The 14,240-nt window shown below is 55.5% G+C and overlaps 1 protein-coding gene across 3 annotated transcripts; it reads right to left on the reverse strand.

Annotated features, from left to right (window-relative positions):
- Positions 1-239: 239 nt before the first annotated feature.
- Positions 240-5,332, reverse strand: PODNL1 (podocan like 1). Of its 3 annotated transcripts, none has more exons than XM_059160194.1 (10): positions 5,110-5,332; positions 4,730-4,954; positions 4,122-4,215; positions 3,756-3,820; positions 3,527-3,636; positions 3,073-3,142; positions 2,697-2,812; positions 1,594-2,251; positions 830-978; positions 240-683 (listed from the first exon to the last, which is right to left on the reverse strand). In XM_059160194.1, the coding sequence occupies exons 1-10, from the start codon at positions 5,110-5,112 to the stop codon at positions 533-535; spliced, it is 1,641 nt and encodes a 546-aa protein (XP_059016177.1). In that variant the 5' UTR covers positions 5,113-5,332; the 3' UTR covers positions 240-532. The 3 variants fall into 3 exon arrangements, with proteins under 3 accessions (XP_059016177.1, XP_059016176.1, XP_059016179.1); XM_059160193.1 differs by having other exon boundaries at positions 3,073-3,229; XM_059160196.1 differs by lacking the exon at positions 5,110-5,332 and having other exon boundaries at positions 3,073-3,229; positions 4,115-4,215; positions 4,730-4,941.
- Positions 5,333-14,240: the final 8,908 nt, after the last annotated feature.

Below are 14,240 nucleotides of genomic sequence, written 5' to 3' on the forward strand. Positions count from 1 at the left end.
GTGTGTTTCTGGAGCTGGTGGCCTTGGGCATGTCTGGGTTTACACACGTGGTCAGGCTTTAAGCGGTGGTTCCTGGTGGCCCACATGTGGATCAGGGCTTTGAGAGCCATGCCTGCTGCTCACCGGCTACGGGACCAAGTTGCCTGACCCTCTCAGCCTCCCATGGCCTCCCCTTCCCCAGCTGGCTGCCGGGGTTGGGGAGAGCCTGTCCCGCAAGGTGAAGGGCAGCTGGGGGGTGGTGAGCTTTATTGTTAGGATTTATTGTTGCTGTCTCCACCTGCACGGGGAGTAGGGTGTGTGTCCGGCAAGGTTGGCGTTGTCTGTGTGCCCAGTGTGCGAGCTGCACGCTTCAGCCTCTCCCAGGGCGCCCCGTGTATGGAGGGGGTGCCCTTGCCCCAGCCTCTTGGCCGGCACAGGTTGGGCGGCCCTCGAGGCCTGAGAGAGCCTGGTTGAGGTCCCTGTGGACAGTCTCCTCAGTCCATGGCCCAGTGGAGCCCAGAGGTCCAGGCTGTAGTGCCGGGCCCCTCCAGGCTCAGGGGCCCCCCGCCCGTGGCTGACGTGGAGCTGTGGGTGGCAGCTGGACCAGGACCTGCTCAGGGTTCCCCGCTGTGTCCACCACACTCAGGTGCAGGAGGCCCAGGAAGGCCTCAGGTGCAATGCTGGTCATGTGAAGCCTGTTCGCCCTGGACCAAGAGGCGGGCATGAGGGTGGGTGCCAAGGGAGGGGTCCACAGCCATCCCGACCCACCCAGACCTGCTGGGGTCCGCCACAGCCCTCCAGCCCGCCCCCCACCCACCTGGACCCTATCTGCCTGACCGCCCGGGGGCACCTGAGGAAGAGGGCACGCAGGCGGGGCGTGCTGAGGAAGGCCTCGGAGCCCACATGCCCAATGCGGTTGCCCTGCAGGTGCAGCTCCTCCAGCGCCTCGGGCAGGTCAGGGGGCACGAAGGACAGCTCGTTGTGACTGAGGTCCAGCACCTGGGCAGAAGGGTAGAGATGGCACCGTGGTGGCCCCGGGCCTGGAGCCATCCACTCAGCCAGGCCCCAGCCTCTCCTCCTGGGCACACACCAGCCTGGGCCTTCTGCCCCTCCCCGTGGCCCCTTCATAGTTTCCAAATGTCTCCTCTGGCCAGGGCTACACTGGCTTCCCTCTGGGGCAGCCCATGATCTAGACGCTGAGTTGCCAGCCAGACGGATGCCAAAGGTGGCATTTCCCCCATCTTGTGCCCTCCTGACCCTGATTACTTGGGATGGCTGCCAACTGCTCTCTCCCTAACTAGCATGTCCAGGCTGGGCCAGGAGCTGTGCGATTTTGTGCCCAGCTCCTAGAACAGCACCTGGCACCCACAGAGGCTCTCAGCTCTGGCACCTGGAGTGTTCAGAAGGAGCTAGCGTTGCCGTGTTTGCTGGGGGAGGTGGATGCGGTGGTCGCAGAGGACCCGGTGGCAGGGACAGCACGGCCAAAGGCTCAGAGGCTGCCCCTGTCTTACCCAACCCCGGCCTGTTCGCCAGGCTCTCTGTGGCCTCCCAAGGTCTTGCTCAGAGAGGCTGAGGGGCCATGGGGACAGTGCGGCTGACCAGCCCGCCCCTGACCTGGAGGGCCTGTAGCTCATGCCAGGTGCCAGGCCCGATGTCTCCGATCCGGAGGTGATTGTGCGCCAGGCTGAGCTCCCGCAGCTCGTTCATGCCGGCCAGCAGCTCGGGCTCCAGGGCCCGCAGCTGGTTGCGCTGGAGCCGCAGGGTGTGCAGGCCGCTGGGCAGGCCGCTCGGCACCCGGGTCAGCCGGTTGCCAGCCAGGTCGAGGCTGCGCAGGGCGCGCAGTGGGCGGAAGGCCCGGCGGTGCACATGGGCGCTGACCAGGCGGTTGTAGGCCAGGTTGAGCTCGGCCAGGCCCGGCATGCCGGCCAGGTCGCGGGCCCCCAGCACGGTCACGTGGTTGTGCGGCAGCACCAGAGCCCGCAGGCGGCGGGGCAGTGCCAGGGGCACACGCTCCAGCCTGTTGCCATAGAGGTGCAGCGTGTGCAGGCCCCGCAGCGGCCGCAGCGCCCCAGGGGGCAGCCCCGTCGCTCCCAGCTGGTTGTGCTGCAGCAGCAGGTAGCGAAGGCCCCGGGCCCCCCGCAGCCGGGCCGCCTCCACCCACCGGATGCAGTTGCGGCCCAGGTGCAGCACAGCCAGGGAGCGGGGCAGAGCAGCAGGCACCGAGGCCAACTGGTTGTGGGACAGGTCCAGGTACTCGAGGTGGTGCAGCTTGCTGGTGGGAGAGAGGGCCGGCGTCGGGCTGGGTGCCGCGAGTGAGGGGCGGGGGTTTGAGGAGCGGTCCTGAGATAAAAACTGGAGACCCCAGCTTGGGGCTGGGTGAGTTGAGAGATCTGGCGGGAGGCCCGCTTGCTGAGGTCAGGGCAGACGCCAGCCTGAGGGTAGATGTGGAGTGCAGGACAGAGTTCTGGGTCCAAGACAGGCATGCGGCGGTGATGACGTTTGGATGGTGGAACTGAGCACAGAGCAGCCCGGAGCAGGGACGGCCTCTAGCTGCTTGGCTGAGCCTGGCGCACTGGCAAGAGCTCACCCAACGAGGCCCCAGTTTGGGAGTCATGCGCCAGAGGGGGATAGAGGTTTGGGGTTCCCAGGCTCTGAATCTAAAACCCCTCCTGCCAGCACTAGGCCGCACCCCTTTCCTACCCTGTCCTGGGCCCCACCTGAAAGTGGTGGCATCCAGGCCGCTGTCCGTCAGCTGGTTGTGCTGGAGGTAGAGTTCGCGGAGGTGGGTCTGGCGGCTCAAGGCTCCTCGGGGCACCTTGGAGATGAAGTTGTTCTGGGAAGGGAGGAGAGAATGAAATGGGGGGCAGGGGTGGTCAGGGAGCAAGGGCAGCGGGAAGCTATGGAAGGCTCCCGAGTAAGGGAGTGACAAGGAGCTCACTTTAGCAAGGCTGTTCGGAGAGCCCCTGTGAATGACCCATGGACAAGACTCAAAGATATTCCTGACCCTGAGGAGGAGGAGGGCTCCCCCAGGAGAGGCAAGGGGGCCCCCCTGAGGAGGCGGGAATGTGGGGGCGGTGGGGGGGAGGGGGGCACCTGCAGGTGGAGCCGCTCCAGCGAGGGCGGCAGACTTGGTGGCAAGTAGCTGAGCCGGTTGCTGGAGAGGCTGAGGGTGACCACAGCTTCAGAGCCATGGAAGGCGTCGGGGGGCAGGCCGGCGTTGCTCAGCTGGTTGTTGTGGAGGTACACGGACCTGAGGGGAGCCAGGCTCCGGCCACCAGCCTGCCCCGGGCCTTCCCACCAACCCCCATTTCTACCCCGTTCCCCAGAGCTGTCTTCAGGTGTGCTTGTGTACACACGGCTGCTGTCTCAGCCTGGACTTATCCCGACCGAGTTTCCTGGGTGTCCCACCTCAGACACTGCCAGGCTAGGGCTCTACCCCCTCGAACCCCCACGGGCAGGTGCGGGATCCCCTCAGACTCCCAGGGACGGGGGTGACCTCAGGCACATCTGAGGTGTGAGAGGTCCGGGCTGGGCCAGGGGCTGCTACCTGAGCGCAGGCTTCTCCCCAAAGGTAAGCGGGAAGATCTCTGTCACTTGGTTGGCAGCCAGGTCCGCAACTCTGAGGGAGCGGGGCAGAAACTGGGGGGCCACGGAGAGCTGCGGGAGCACAGCCACACTGGTCCCGGCGCCCTGCCCTGCGGCGCCCTGCTGTCCCGCCTGCCCTGTGTGCCCAGCCAGGCCAGGCCTCCGGGGCCGGGGCAGGCGGGGACGCTCACCTTGTTGTGGGCCACGTAAATGTGCTGCAGCTGTGTGAGCGACTCAAAGGCCTCATCGGGCAGCCCTGGGGGCGGGACGGGCAGTGAGAGGACCCCGGGCCTGGCCCAGAGCGGGGCAGCGAGGGAGTTCACACCCCCAGCTGCCCCTGGGCTCCTGTCTGGGGACCAGCGGAGGCCCCTCTGGGCGCCCTCCCACACACCTCCCCACCCGCCCTCCAAAGCCACAGCCCCCGCCATGCCCCGAGTTTCCATCCTGCTCAGCAAAGGACAGTTCTGGGAAGTACCGCAGAGCTGCCCACAGAGCCGGCAGGGGAGGGAAGGGGCGGCCTCTGGCCTCCCGCCTCCAGGGGTCCCCTCACCCCGCACCCTCAGAGGAGAGGAGATTGTTGTGGAGGTTGAGGGTCCGCAGGCTGCTGAGACGCGACAGCTCATTGTAGGGGAGCTCCTGGAGCTGGTTGTTCTGAGGGGGAGGGAGTCACACCCCTGAGCCTCAGCCGGTGGCCAGCACCCCATTGCCTTAATCAAGGGAGCCTTGCCACCCCTCACCCCTACACTTGATCCCCAGAGCCCTGTTACCCTGCATCTAGAACAACCTTGTAACCACCCAAATGCTGACCCACAGCACCCCATCTGTTCCTGTAATTGCCCCCTGGCCCCAAACAACCCCATAACCAAAAAAGACGCTGACATCTGATACTCCATCCCCACAACCATTCACCCAAATGCTCCATCTCTCTGACCCCCCAAAACCCTGTAACTGCCAAGACACTGACCTCTAACACCTCTAAACCCTCAGCCCCTCCTACTTCCAATATCTGCACCACCACCTCCTCTTGCCCCCAATGCACAGACCCCAACACTCTCATCAAGGCCAGCTTCCACCATTGCCAACACCTCACTCCCACCAACGGACCCCGTACCCCATCAGCCTCAACCCCAGCACTCATCCTAACCAACCCCGCCCCGGGCTCCACCTGCAGGGAGAGGTGCTGAGCTGCCCTGGTGATGTTGTCTGGGAACACCTGCAGGTCCAGGCCATTGCAGTCCACTGTGTCCGCCCGGGGGCAGGAGCAGCGTGGGGGGCAGGCCCGGGGCGGGGGCTGCGAGCTCTCCCCCATGTGGGGGAAGGCAGTGTCCTCCATGCCGGGCGTGGGCGGGGGGCCGGAAAGCAGCAGGAGCAGCAGCAGTAGGCTCAGCCGCTGCAGAGGGACAGATGGGTCAGGGTGTCCCCATATCGGGCACCAGGTCACCATGGAGACAGGAGCATCCCCACATTGGGTGGGGGTGGTAGGGGGAGCAGGCAGACTCCCCTCCCACCCCTGCCCTCTTCTCCCCCACCCCACCCCCACCTTACCATAGCCAGCCCCAGCTCTGCCGTCTTGCTTGAAATGCCGACCAGGTCTCCCTAATGGAAACCAGGCTGTCACCTCCTGGAACCTCTTCCGTGGCTGCCACTGCCCCCCATCTCTTGGCACGGGCCACCCTTCACCCAGCTTGTTCTCCCAGGGGCTGGAGGGGGGATGTGGAGAACTAGCTGGCCCACCCCCTTCCCCGCCCTGGGGAGGGTGGGCGGGCTGCCGGATGGGGTGGTGAGGACACGCCAGCCCGTCCCCTCGGTCCCACCCCCACCAACCACCCCAGCGCTGCTTGCGTAACCTCGGCCAGCCTGGGCCGGGCCACAGGAGCATGGAATGCTTGGGGGAAAGCTAAGATTCGCCCTGTCTGGTATTTGGGCCAACCACAGAAATAGGGGTGGGGGCAGAGGAGTGGAGGATGCTTCAAGCCACAGGAGGGTCCCCAAGGAACTGGGGCTGGTAGCAAGGGGTCAGGGCAGGTCTGGGCTCAGCCCGCCAGCCCAGATGCCAGCCTGGGGGCTCTCAGCCAGGTCTGCCATCTGGGCCCCTCCCCCTCCTCCCCCAATGGCCACGGCCGCCGCCTGAAAGGAAATTACACGTACTGAGGCACCAGCCCGGTGGTTAAGGATATGTGCTCAGCGCCAGCCTGCCTGGGCCTGAACCTGGGCTCTGCCACCTCTCTGGGCCTTGGTTTCCTACTCTGCAAAGTCGGGAGTGGGGGCGATGGTTGTCTCACCTCAAGAGCGGTATAAGGATCAAAGGAGATAATCCATATGCGGTGGGTGAGACAGTGCCTGGCACACATCCTCTATCCCAGAGCAGCAGCATGGGGAGAAGAAGTCGACCTTCGCCCCAGGTCCTAGTTCCCAAGATGCACCACTTGCCAGCAAGGTGTCTTCAGGCAAATTGTTTTCCTGCCCAAACCTCAGTTTTCCCTCACATAAGACAGAGATGACAGAAAACACTTCCTTCCTCGAAGGGCTCTCACAAGGCAAATACCAGGTAGTGGACAAAGCTCTAAGCACATCTGACCCTCATGAAGGCCCAGCTCAGGAGTGGCTGAGCCGATGGGCTGTGGGAAGAGGGTAAAGGAGGTCGAGTTGGGGAGGTTTCCCAGAAGCAGAGCCCGAGACAAGGATTGAGTGCATTTGTCTTAGAGAATGAAGCTGGAGGGGAGCAAGGAAATGACAGAAGAAAGGGAGGGAGCAGTCAACGATGAGTTATTGCTGGGACAATCAGCTTCCCTGGAGCTTACCGGTATCAGCACTCAAAACCCTGTGTCCCAGGAAACCCTTCGTCCTGGGCCAACTGGGACAGTTTGTCACTCTTGTTATCAAGCAAGTGCCCAGCAGAGGCACATGGGGCTGAGTCCTGCTGGGGAATCCTGGCAGGTTGCATAGGACACATGTCCTACCTGGGCAGAGGGTGGGGAGAGCTGGGATAGTGATTCTCCAACTCCCTCCATCAGGCTCTGTTTGAGGGCTGCCCCCGAAGGGTCTGAATTCACTGGCACTTTGGGGAGAATAGGCACCAGCCCTAAACAAATAGAGGTGCCTAGCGGTGAGGTCTGAGTGGAGCCTGGTGGGTTCCAGGCAGCACCTGTTACGGGAGGGTAGGGGTCAGTGAAGTACATCAGGGGGTGGGGGTGGGAAGAAGGGGCCAAGATGTGGGAGAATGGTGGAGAGAGAGGGCATGTGTATTGTTAATCCCCCTCCCACGGAAGAAGAAACTTGGGCGGTCATTTGCCCACATTTCCCAGGACTGTGTGGGGATACACAGGACAAGAGACACTCCGGGTCCCTCTGGGCTGGGGTAGGAGATGGGTCTTAGCTTCAGCCAGAAGAGAACAACAGTCCCCAGCCCAACTTCTCCATGTAGGACCAGTGACTGTTAGCTTGGACACTGGGTAGAAGCTCCCTGGTCTCCCTAGCAGAGTAATGGGACTAGCCCCACAGACTACTGAATTACTGCATTGATCCTAGCCCCAGCGAGAACCAAGCTGTTTCCGACAGGCCTCTTTCTGTTGCAAAGGATGGAGAACCCAAACCAAACTAGCTAGTGCAAATGAGGGGATTTATTGACTCCTGAACAGAAATGTTCAATGGGAGTATCTTTCAGGCATAGCTGGATCCAGGAGCTCAAATGACATCCTCAGGATGGATTCCCTCTCTGCCTCTTGGTTCTGCTAGCAAGCTTCCCTGTGTGGGGCCAAGATATCCCCAGCAGCAACATGTGCACACCCCAGCCCTAAGCTTAAATCTCATTGGCCCAGCTTTGGTCACATGTCCTTCTGGAACCAGATCCTGTGGCCAGAAGGATGGAATGTGCTGATTGGTTAAGAACCTAACCACGGATCTTATAGATGACCCACTGGCCTTATCTCTCTACAATAAACACTTTTGTCTCTACCTTGCACTTGCCCAGCCCAGCCCAGCCCAGCCCTGCCCTGCCCTGCCCTACCCTGCTCTGCCCTTCCTAGCCCTGCCTGGCTAAGTCTAGCCTTCCCCTACCCAGCAAAGAGTACTGCAGGAACTCTAGTGGCGGAGTGTAGTGGCCCATACCAGGCATAGAGCCTAGTATAATCACCGCTTATGACACCTTTATAAGCGCACAGGGAGTGCATGTAGGATTGTGTCTGTATATGTGGGAAGGTTTGCACGGGGAGCGACTGTTGGTGTCTCTTGGCTCTGACCTCAGAGTAGAGAGGACTACAGAGTCATGGGAACAAGGGACAGCTGCAGTAACCCTGGGCAGCTAGTGCAGCAATCTGGTCTCATTTTGGGCGCTGGGGGTACTGGGAGGAGGTGGGGGTTGATGTGAAAGAGAGCAAGGTAATGATGGGAAATGTAGTCTCCCAAACAGAGAAGGAAAGGAAGGGTCTTAAATCAGGACCAACTAATGATCCCAAGGTACACCTTGGGCCCACCCCTTCTTATCCTCTAATGGCATTCAACCTCAAGACACAGGCGAAGGCCAAACTCAATCAGGCTTCATCTGGCTAATTAGCCTTTCAGGATCTGGGCCAAATTCTTAAAATTACTGATAGTTAACATATGACTGCCTAAGATGAAGAACCACATTTCCCAGCCTCCCTTGCAGCTAGGTACAGCCCTACGACTGTGTAAGCAGACATGGTATGCACAACTTTGAGGGAATGGGAGTGCCTTTCTCCTCTTTGTTATTGGAAGCTCAGTGTGATGGCTGGGACTCCATCAGCCATCTTGGGCCATGACATTAGCCTGAGAATAGTGGCCTTGAGTGGTGGAACAACAAGATAGAAGCAACCAGGGGGCACCTAGGTGGCTCAGTGGGTTAAAGCCTCTGCCTTCAGCTCAGGTCATGATCCCAGGGTCCTGGGATCGAGCCCCGCATCAGGCTCTCTGCTCGGCAGGGAGCCTGCTTCCTCCTCTCTCTCTGCCTGCCTCTCTGCCTACTTGTGATTTCTATCTGTCAGGTAAATAAATAAAATCTTTAAAAAAAAAAAAAAAAAGGATAGAAGCAACCTGCATCACATGTCTGGTGGAAGGCCATTCCTACAATGACTAGGATTTTGATCACCTCCTGCTGGTGAAGGAGAGATCTCCTGCTCTAAATGACATAAGGTAGTCAAGTGTCTGACACCCAAGCTTGTATAGAAAAAAATCAGCATTGGCTTATTAGTTGTATACACTCACGGCCCAGAGGAGGGGAAGGACATTGTACAATATGCAGAGCCACATGTTGGGCATGTTAGGATAATTTCTCAGCCTGGCAGAGAGATGAGCCCATTAGGCTGAGGACCAGATGGGGTGCAGCTGGTCAGGCTGATAGCGCAGTTAGCTAGGCAGGGAGCCTCTCCCTCCGGGCAGGGGGCATGTCTCACAAAAGTGGGGAAACTCATGGTTAAGCCCCTTTGGGGCTCTATGATGCTCAAAGATTTTTTTAAGAGATTTTATTTATTTATCTGAGAGAGAGAGAGCACAAGCAAGGGGAGGGGTAGAGGGAGAGGGAGAAGCACACTCTCTGCTGAGCAGGGAGCCCAGTTCTGGGTTCAATCCCAGGACCCTGAGATCATGACCTGAGCTGAAGGCAGACATTTAACCCATTGAGCCACCCAGGCATCCCACTAAGATTTTTTTTTTTTAGATTTATTTATTTATTATTTGAGAGAGAGAGGTGGCAGAGGGGCATAGGAAGAGGAAGAGAGAAAATCCCAAGCAGACTCTGTGCTGAGCATGGATCCTGACACGGGGCTCGATCTCACTACACCAAGATCATGACCTGAGCCAAAACCAAGGGATCCTTAACTGACTGCACGAACCGGGTGCCCCAGATGTCTTTCTTGTGTAAGCCACCATTTCTATTTCTTTCTCCTTTGAAAAAAACAACATACTCTTGTCTTAACAACTGCAGAAGCTATCTACAGAGTGAGAGCGGAAGCCACGACATAGATGGCATTAGCCAAGGAGAAAGTATAAAATGAGGAAGGCTCATGCCTGAGGGGTGGGCAGAAGAGAGCCTGCAGGGGTCATGAAGAAGCAGGATCAGAAAAAGAACCAGATGGTAAAACTGAAATTGTGCCTGCCCTGTTCTTGTGATGGTTAATTGTATAGGTCAAGTGGAGGTTATATTATAAAATGATATTGGGCCATTGGGTACCCAGATTAAACATGATTTCTGGGTGCATCTGTGAAGGTGTTTCCAGAAGATATTAGCATTTAGTTGTCCTCCCCAGAGCATCTGGGGCATTATTGCCCAGGATGGGCATCATTTAATCCATGAAGGGCCTGAATAGAACAAAAAGCAGAAAAGGTGTGGCCGGGGCTCAGGGGGCCAAGAGCAGGACCAAGACCCTGGCTCCTGGGGCCCCAAACAGACCTGGTTCAGCCACTTGCCACTGACAAAATCCAAGAGTAAGGAAGGGAATCTATTACAGGAAGGCCAACGTCAGGAAAGACCTTCAGGCCAGTGTCTCAAAGACGGTCTCCCAAGGGCAGAAAATACTTCCAGGTTTATAGAAGGAAAATGTGGGGCAAAGGTGGGTGGGTACACGCAGGTGGACAGTGAAGGTCAAATCGATCATTGTCTTGGAGAACATGGAAGGGGTCTGGCTGGCTCAGGGCTGTCCTTGTGTTTTGAGTGGGTAGTTTCAGTCTTCCGCCTAAGCCACGAGACAATCTGGGAAAAAGAACCCAACTTGGAAAGTCTGAGGTCCAAACGGAGGCAGCCAAAGCCCTCTTTCAAATGGAGGAATTGGTCCTTTTCTCTTCCTGTCTGACTTGGGAGTGGGACACTGATCTTCTCCTGCCCTTGGACTGGGATTTGGGATTTACACCGTCAGCAACCCCCGGTCCTCAGCCTTGGGTGCTCAGACTGGAATTATACCGTGAGGCTCTTGGGTCTCCAGCTTGCTGATGGCAGATTATGAGGCTTCTCAGCCTCCATAATCACATAAGCTAATTCCTCATTATAAATCTCTCTCTCTCTTTTAAAAAGATTTTATTTATTTATTTGACAGAGAGAGAGAAAGAGTGCAAGCAGGGCGAGTGACAGAGGAAGAGGGAGAAGCAGGCTCCCCGCTGAGCAGGACTCTGAGATCGTGACCAGCTGGCCCTAAATCTTTCTATAGATAGATAATAGATGAGATATTGATATACATATGGATAGATCAATCAATAGACATAGATCTATATATAGATCAAAGATATTATATATCTATAATGATATATACATATATATATGGAGATATATGTAAAAAAATAAACATATGATAAGAGGTATATGCAGGGGGCGCCTGGGTGGCTCAGTGGGTTAAAGCCTCTGCCTTTGGCTCAAGTCATGATCCCAGGGTCCTGGGATCGAGCCCCACATCAGGCTCTCTGCTCAGCAGGGAGACTGCTTCCTCCTCTCTCTCTCTGTGTGCCTCTCTGCCTACTTGTGATCTCTGTCTGTCAAATAAATAAATAAAATCTTAAAAAAAAAAAAAAAGAGGTATATGCAGGTACAGATATATCTACTTATTGGCTCTATTTCACATATGCATGTATAAAAGGATACACACACACATATATATATAAAGGATAAAGGATATATATATATATAAAAGATATATCATATATACATACAGATACATACCACATTGGTTCTGCTTCACATGTGTATTAGACAGGCAGGCGAGATCACTTTGTGTTCCAAACAGCCCCGAAGGTCAGTGAGTAACACCAGAGTTGATCATCCGCACAATATGATCCCAACAGATCAGCAGGGCCTCTGAGCCCCACAGCCATGCAGGGAGCCAGCCCAACAGAAGCAGCCCCATCTTGAACCACAGCCCACCCCACCCCCACCATTGCCGGGCGCCATGGAAAACAGAGACAGGACTTCCAAGTCAGCTTTTCAGGGTTTTCCATCCAGAAGTACCACCGAACCCTCTGCTCCTGCTTCATGGGCCAGGATCAGTCACATAGTCCTGCCTGACTGCGAGAGACAGAGAAACTGAGGGCAAGGGTTGGGGGATGGGGAGGAGTCAGTGGAATATTTGGAGTGTTACTCTCTGTGCAGCACTCAAGGACCAGAAGTCTATTCTGAAAAATCACTTTTTAAAAAGATTTTGGCACCTGGGTGGCTCAGTGGGTTAAGCCTCTGCGTTCAGCTCAGGTCAAGATCTCAGGGTCCTGGGATCGAACTCCACATCAGGCTCTCTGCTCAGCAGGGAACCTGCTTCCCCTGTCTCTCTGCCTGCCTCTCTGTCTGCTTCTGATCTCTCTCTGTGTCAAATAAATAAGTAAAATTTTTTTTAAAAATTAAAAAATAAAAAGATTTTATTTATTTATTTGAGGGAGAGAGTATGAGCTGGCAGGGGGAGGAGCAGAGGGAAAGAGAAGCGGGCTCCCTGCTGAGCGGGGCTCAATCCCAGGATCCCAAGAACATGACAGGAGCCAAAAGCAGATGCTTAGCCCACTGAGCCCCCCAGGCGCCCCTATTCTGGAAAAACTCTTACACAGCGGGTAACAGATACGTGCAAGGACATTCCCTGTGGGGCGCTTTTATTACAGTGAAAATTCTCTCTTGCCCTGGATCCCACACGGCTTGTGATTTGAATTCTTGTCACTTCCTCAGAGAGCCCCTTACCAGAACCCCCCAATCAGAAGCAACATTTTTTTAAAAAGATTTTATTTATTTGTTTGACAGAGATCACAAGTAGGCAGAGAAGCAGGCAGAGAGACAGGAGGAAGCAGGCTCCCTGCTGAGCAGAGAGCCCGATGCGGGGCTTGATCCCAGGACCCTGAGATCATGACCTGAGCTGAAGGCAGAGGCTTTAACCCACTGAGCCACCCAGGTGCCCCCAGAAGCAACATTTTTGTCTCTCTCTCCTCTTCCCTGCTTTATTTTTCTTTCTGGTAAATTCTCACATTCTAATTTATGTATTTGCCCACTGTCCATGGTCCTCCCCCACAGTGGAGGTGGGCCCTTGGCCGTAGTCACCTCTGTTCTCCAGCACCTGGAACTGTGTCTAGTACATACCGGGGGTCAGCAAACATCCGTTGTGTGGGCAAATGTTTTTAAAAAGCCCATAAGAGGAAAACAAACAAATAAAAAGTGTGTCCTATTAAAATAAGAGAGACCCAGGTCTAGACTTGCAAGGGACTACTCGATCTCTACATCATGCATTAGTTTCCTGGAGCTATTGTACCAAGGGCCACACACAAGGCAGCTTAAAAACAACAGACATTTATTCGTTTCAGAAGTTCAAATTATTTATGTGGACTTGCAGAAACTGGAAGTCCAAAGTCAAGGTGTTGGCAGACTTGTTCCTTCTGGAGGCTCCTTCCTTGTATCTCTTCCAGCTTCTTGTGGTTGCTGGCAATCTTGGATGTTCTTGGGTCTGTGGCTGCGCCCCTGCACTCTGTCTCAGTTTCCACGTGGCCTTTTCCTGTGTGTGTGTATGTGTCTGTTCCTCCTCCTCTCTCTTATAAGGACTCTGGTCTTGGGATTTAGGGCCCATCTGGTTAATCCAGGATAATCTCATGATCTTTAAGTTAATTACACATTTTTTTTCCAAATAAGGTTATATTCACATGTTTAGTGGGTCAGGACATCAGAATATCCTTTTGTGGGTCGCCATGCAAACTGTTGTATGGATTAGTGTGAGTCGGGCTAATCTTGGAGGGAAAAAAAGGTGCAGAACAAGGATGGCAATTTTGATCATTTTCATAAATTAAAAAGGTAGGGCGCCTGGGTGGCTCAGTCAGTTAAGAGGCCGCCTCCGGCCCAGGTCATGATCCCAGGGTTCTGGAATCGAGTCCCGCAGCGGGCTCCCTGCCCAGCAGAAGTCCTGCTTCTCCTTCTCCCTCTGCCTCCTGCTCTGCCTACTTGTGCTCTCTCTCTATCTCTCTGTCAAATAAATAAATAAATAATCTTTTTTTTTCCCCTAAATATTTATTTATTTATTTGACAGACAGAGATCACAAGTAGGCAGAGAGGCAGGAAGAGAGAGGAAGGGAAGCAGCCCCTCTGCTGAGCAGAGAGCCTGATGCGGGGCTCGAACCCAGGACCCTGGAACCATGACCTGAGCCAAAGGCAGAGGCTTTTTTTTTTTTTTTTTAAAGTTTTATTTATTTATTTGACAGAGAGAAATCACAAGTAGTCGGAGAGGCAGGCAGAGAGAGAGAGAGGGAAGCAGGCTCCCCGCTGAGCAGAGAGCCCAATGCGGGACTCGATCCCAGGACCCTGAGATCATGACCTGAGCTGAAGGCAGTGGCTTAACCCACTGAGCCACCCAGGCACCCCAATAAATAAATAATCTTTAAAAAAATTTAAAAGGGTATCTGTTGCCTTGATGGGTGGGTGGGCAGCTGGGGCTAAGGGGAGAAGAGGTGTTGCCACCATATGTCCTTGTACGTCTGTCGAATTAAAAAAAAAAACAAAACTTGACTTCGGTATTCATGACATGCAGTAGTATGAAAATGCTTAAAGATTTTATAATTTATTTATTTATTTGGGAAGGAGAGAGAGAGCTTAAGTGGGGTGAGGGAGAGGGAATCTCAGGCAGACTCCCTGCTGAGCACAGAGCCAGATGCGGGGCTCCCATCTCACGACCCTGAGATCATGACCTGAGCCGAAATCAAGAGTCGGACACTCAACCAACTGA

The sequence above is a fragment of the Mustela lutreola genome, chromosome 2 (assembly GCF_030435805.1).
Source record: "Mustela lutreola isolate mMusLut2 chromosome 2, mMusLut2.pri, whole genome shotgun sequence".
NCBI classification, from domain to species: domain Eukaryota; kingdom Metazoa; phylum Chordata; class Mammalia; order Carnivora; family Mustelidae; genus Mustela; species Mustela lutreola.

What these genes read in the sequence shown, in the direction of transcription:
- PODNL1 (XM_059160193.1), bottom strand. An exon ending in TGGAGCGGCTCCACCTGCAG is followed by an intron (nt 2,813 to 3,072) that starts GTGCCCCCCTCC and finishes CTCCCTTCCCAG; the next exon opens with AACAACTTCATCTCCAAGGT. An exon ending in CTGCGTGCCCTCTTCCTCAG is followed by an intron (nt 684 to 829) that starts GTGCCCCCGGGC and finishes CTCTTGGTCCAG; the next exon opens with GGCGAACAGGCTTCACATGA.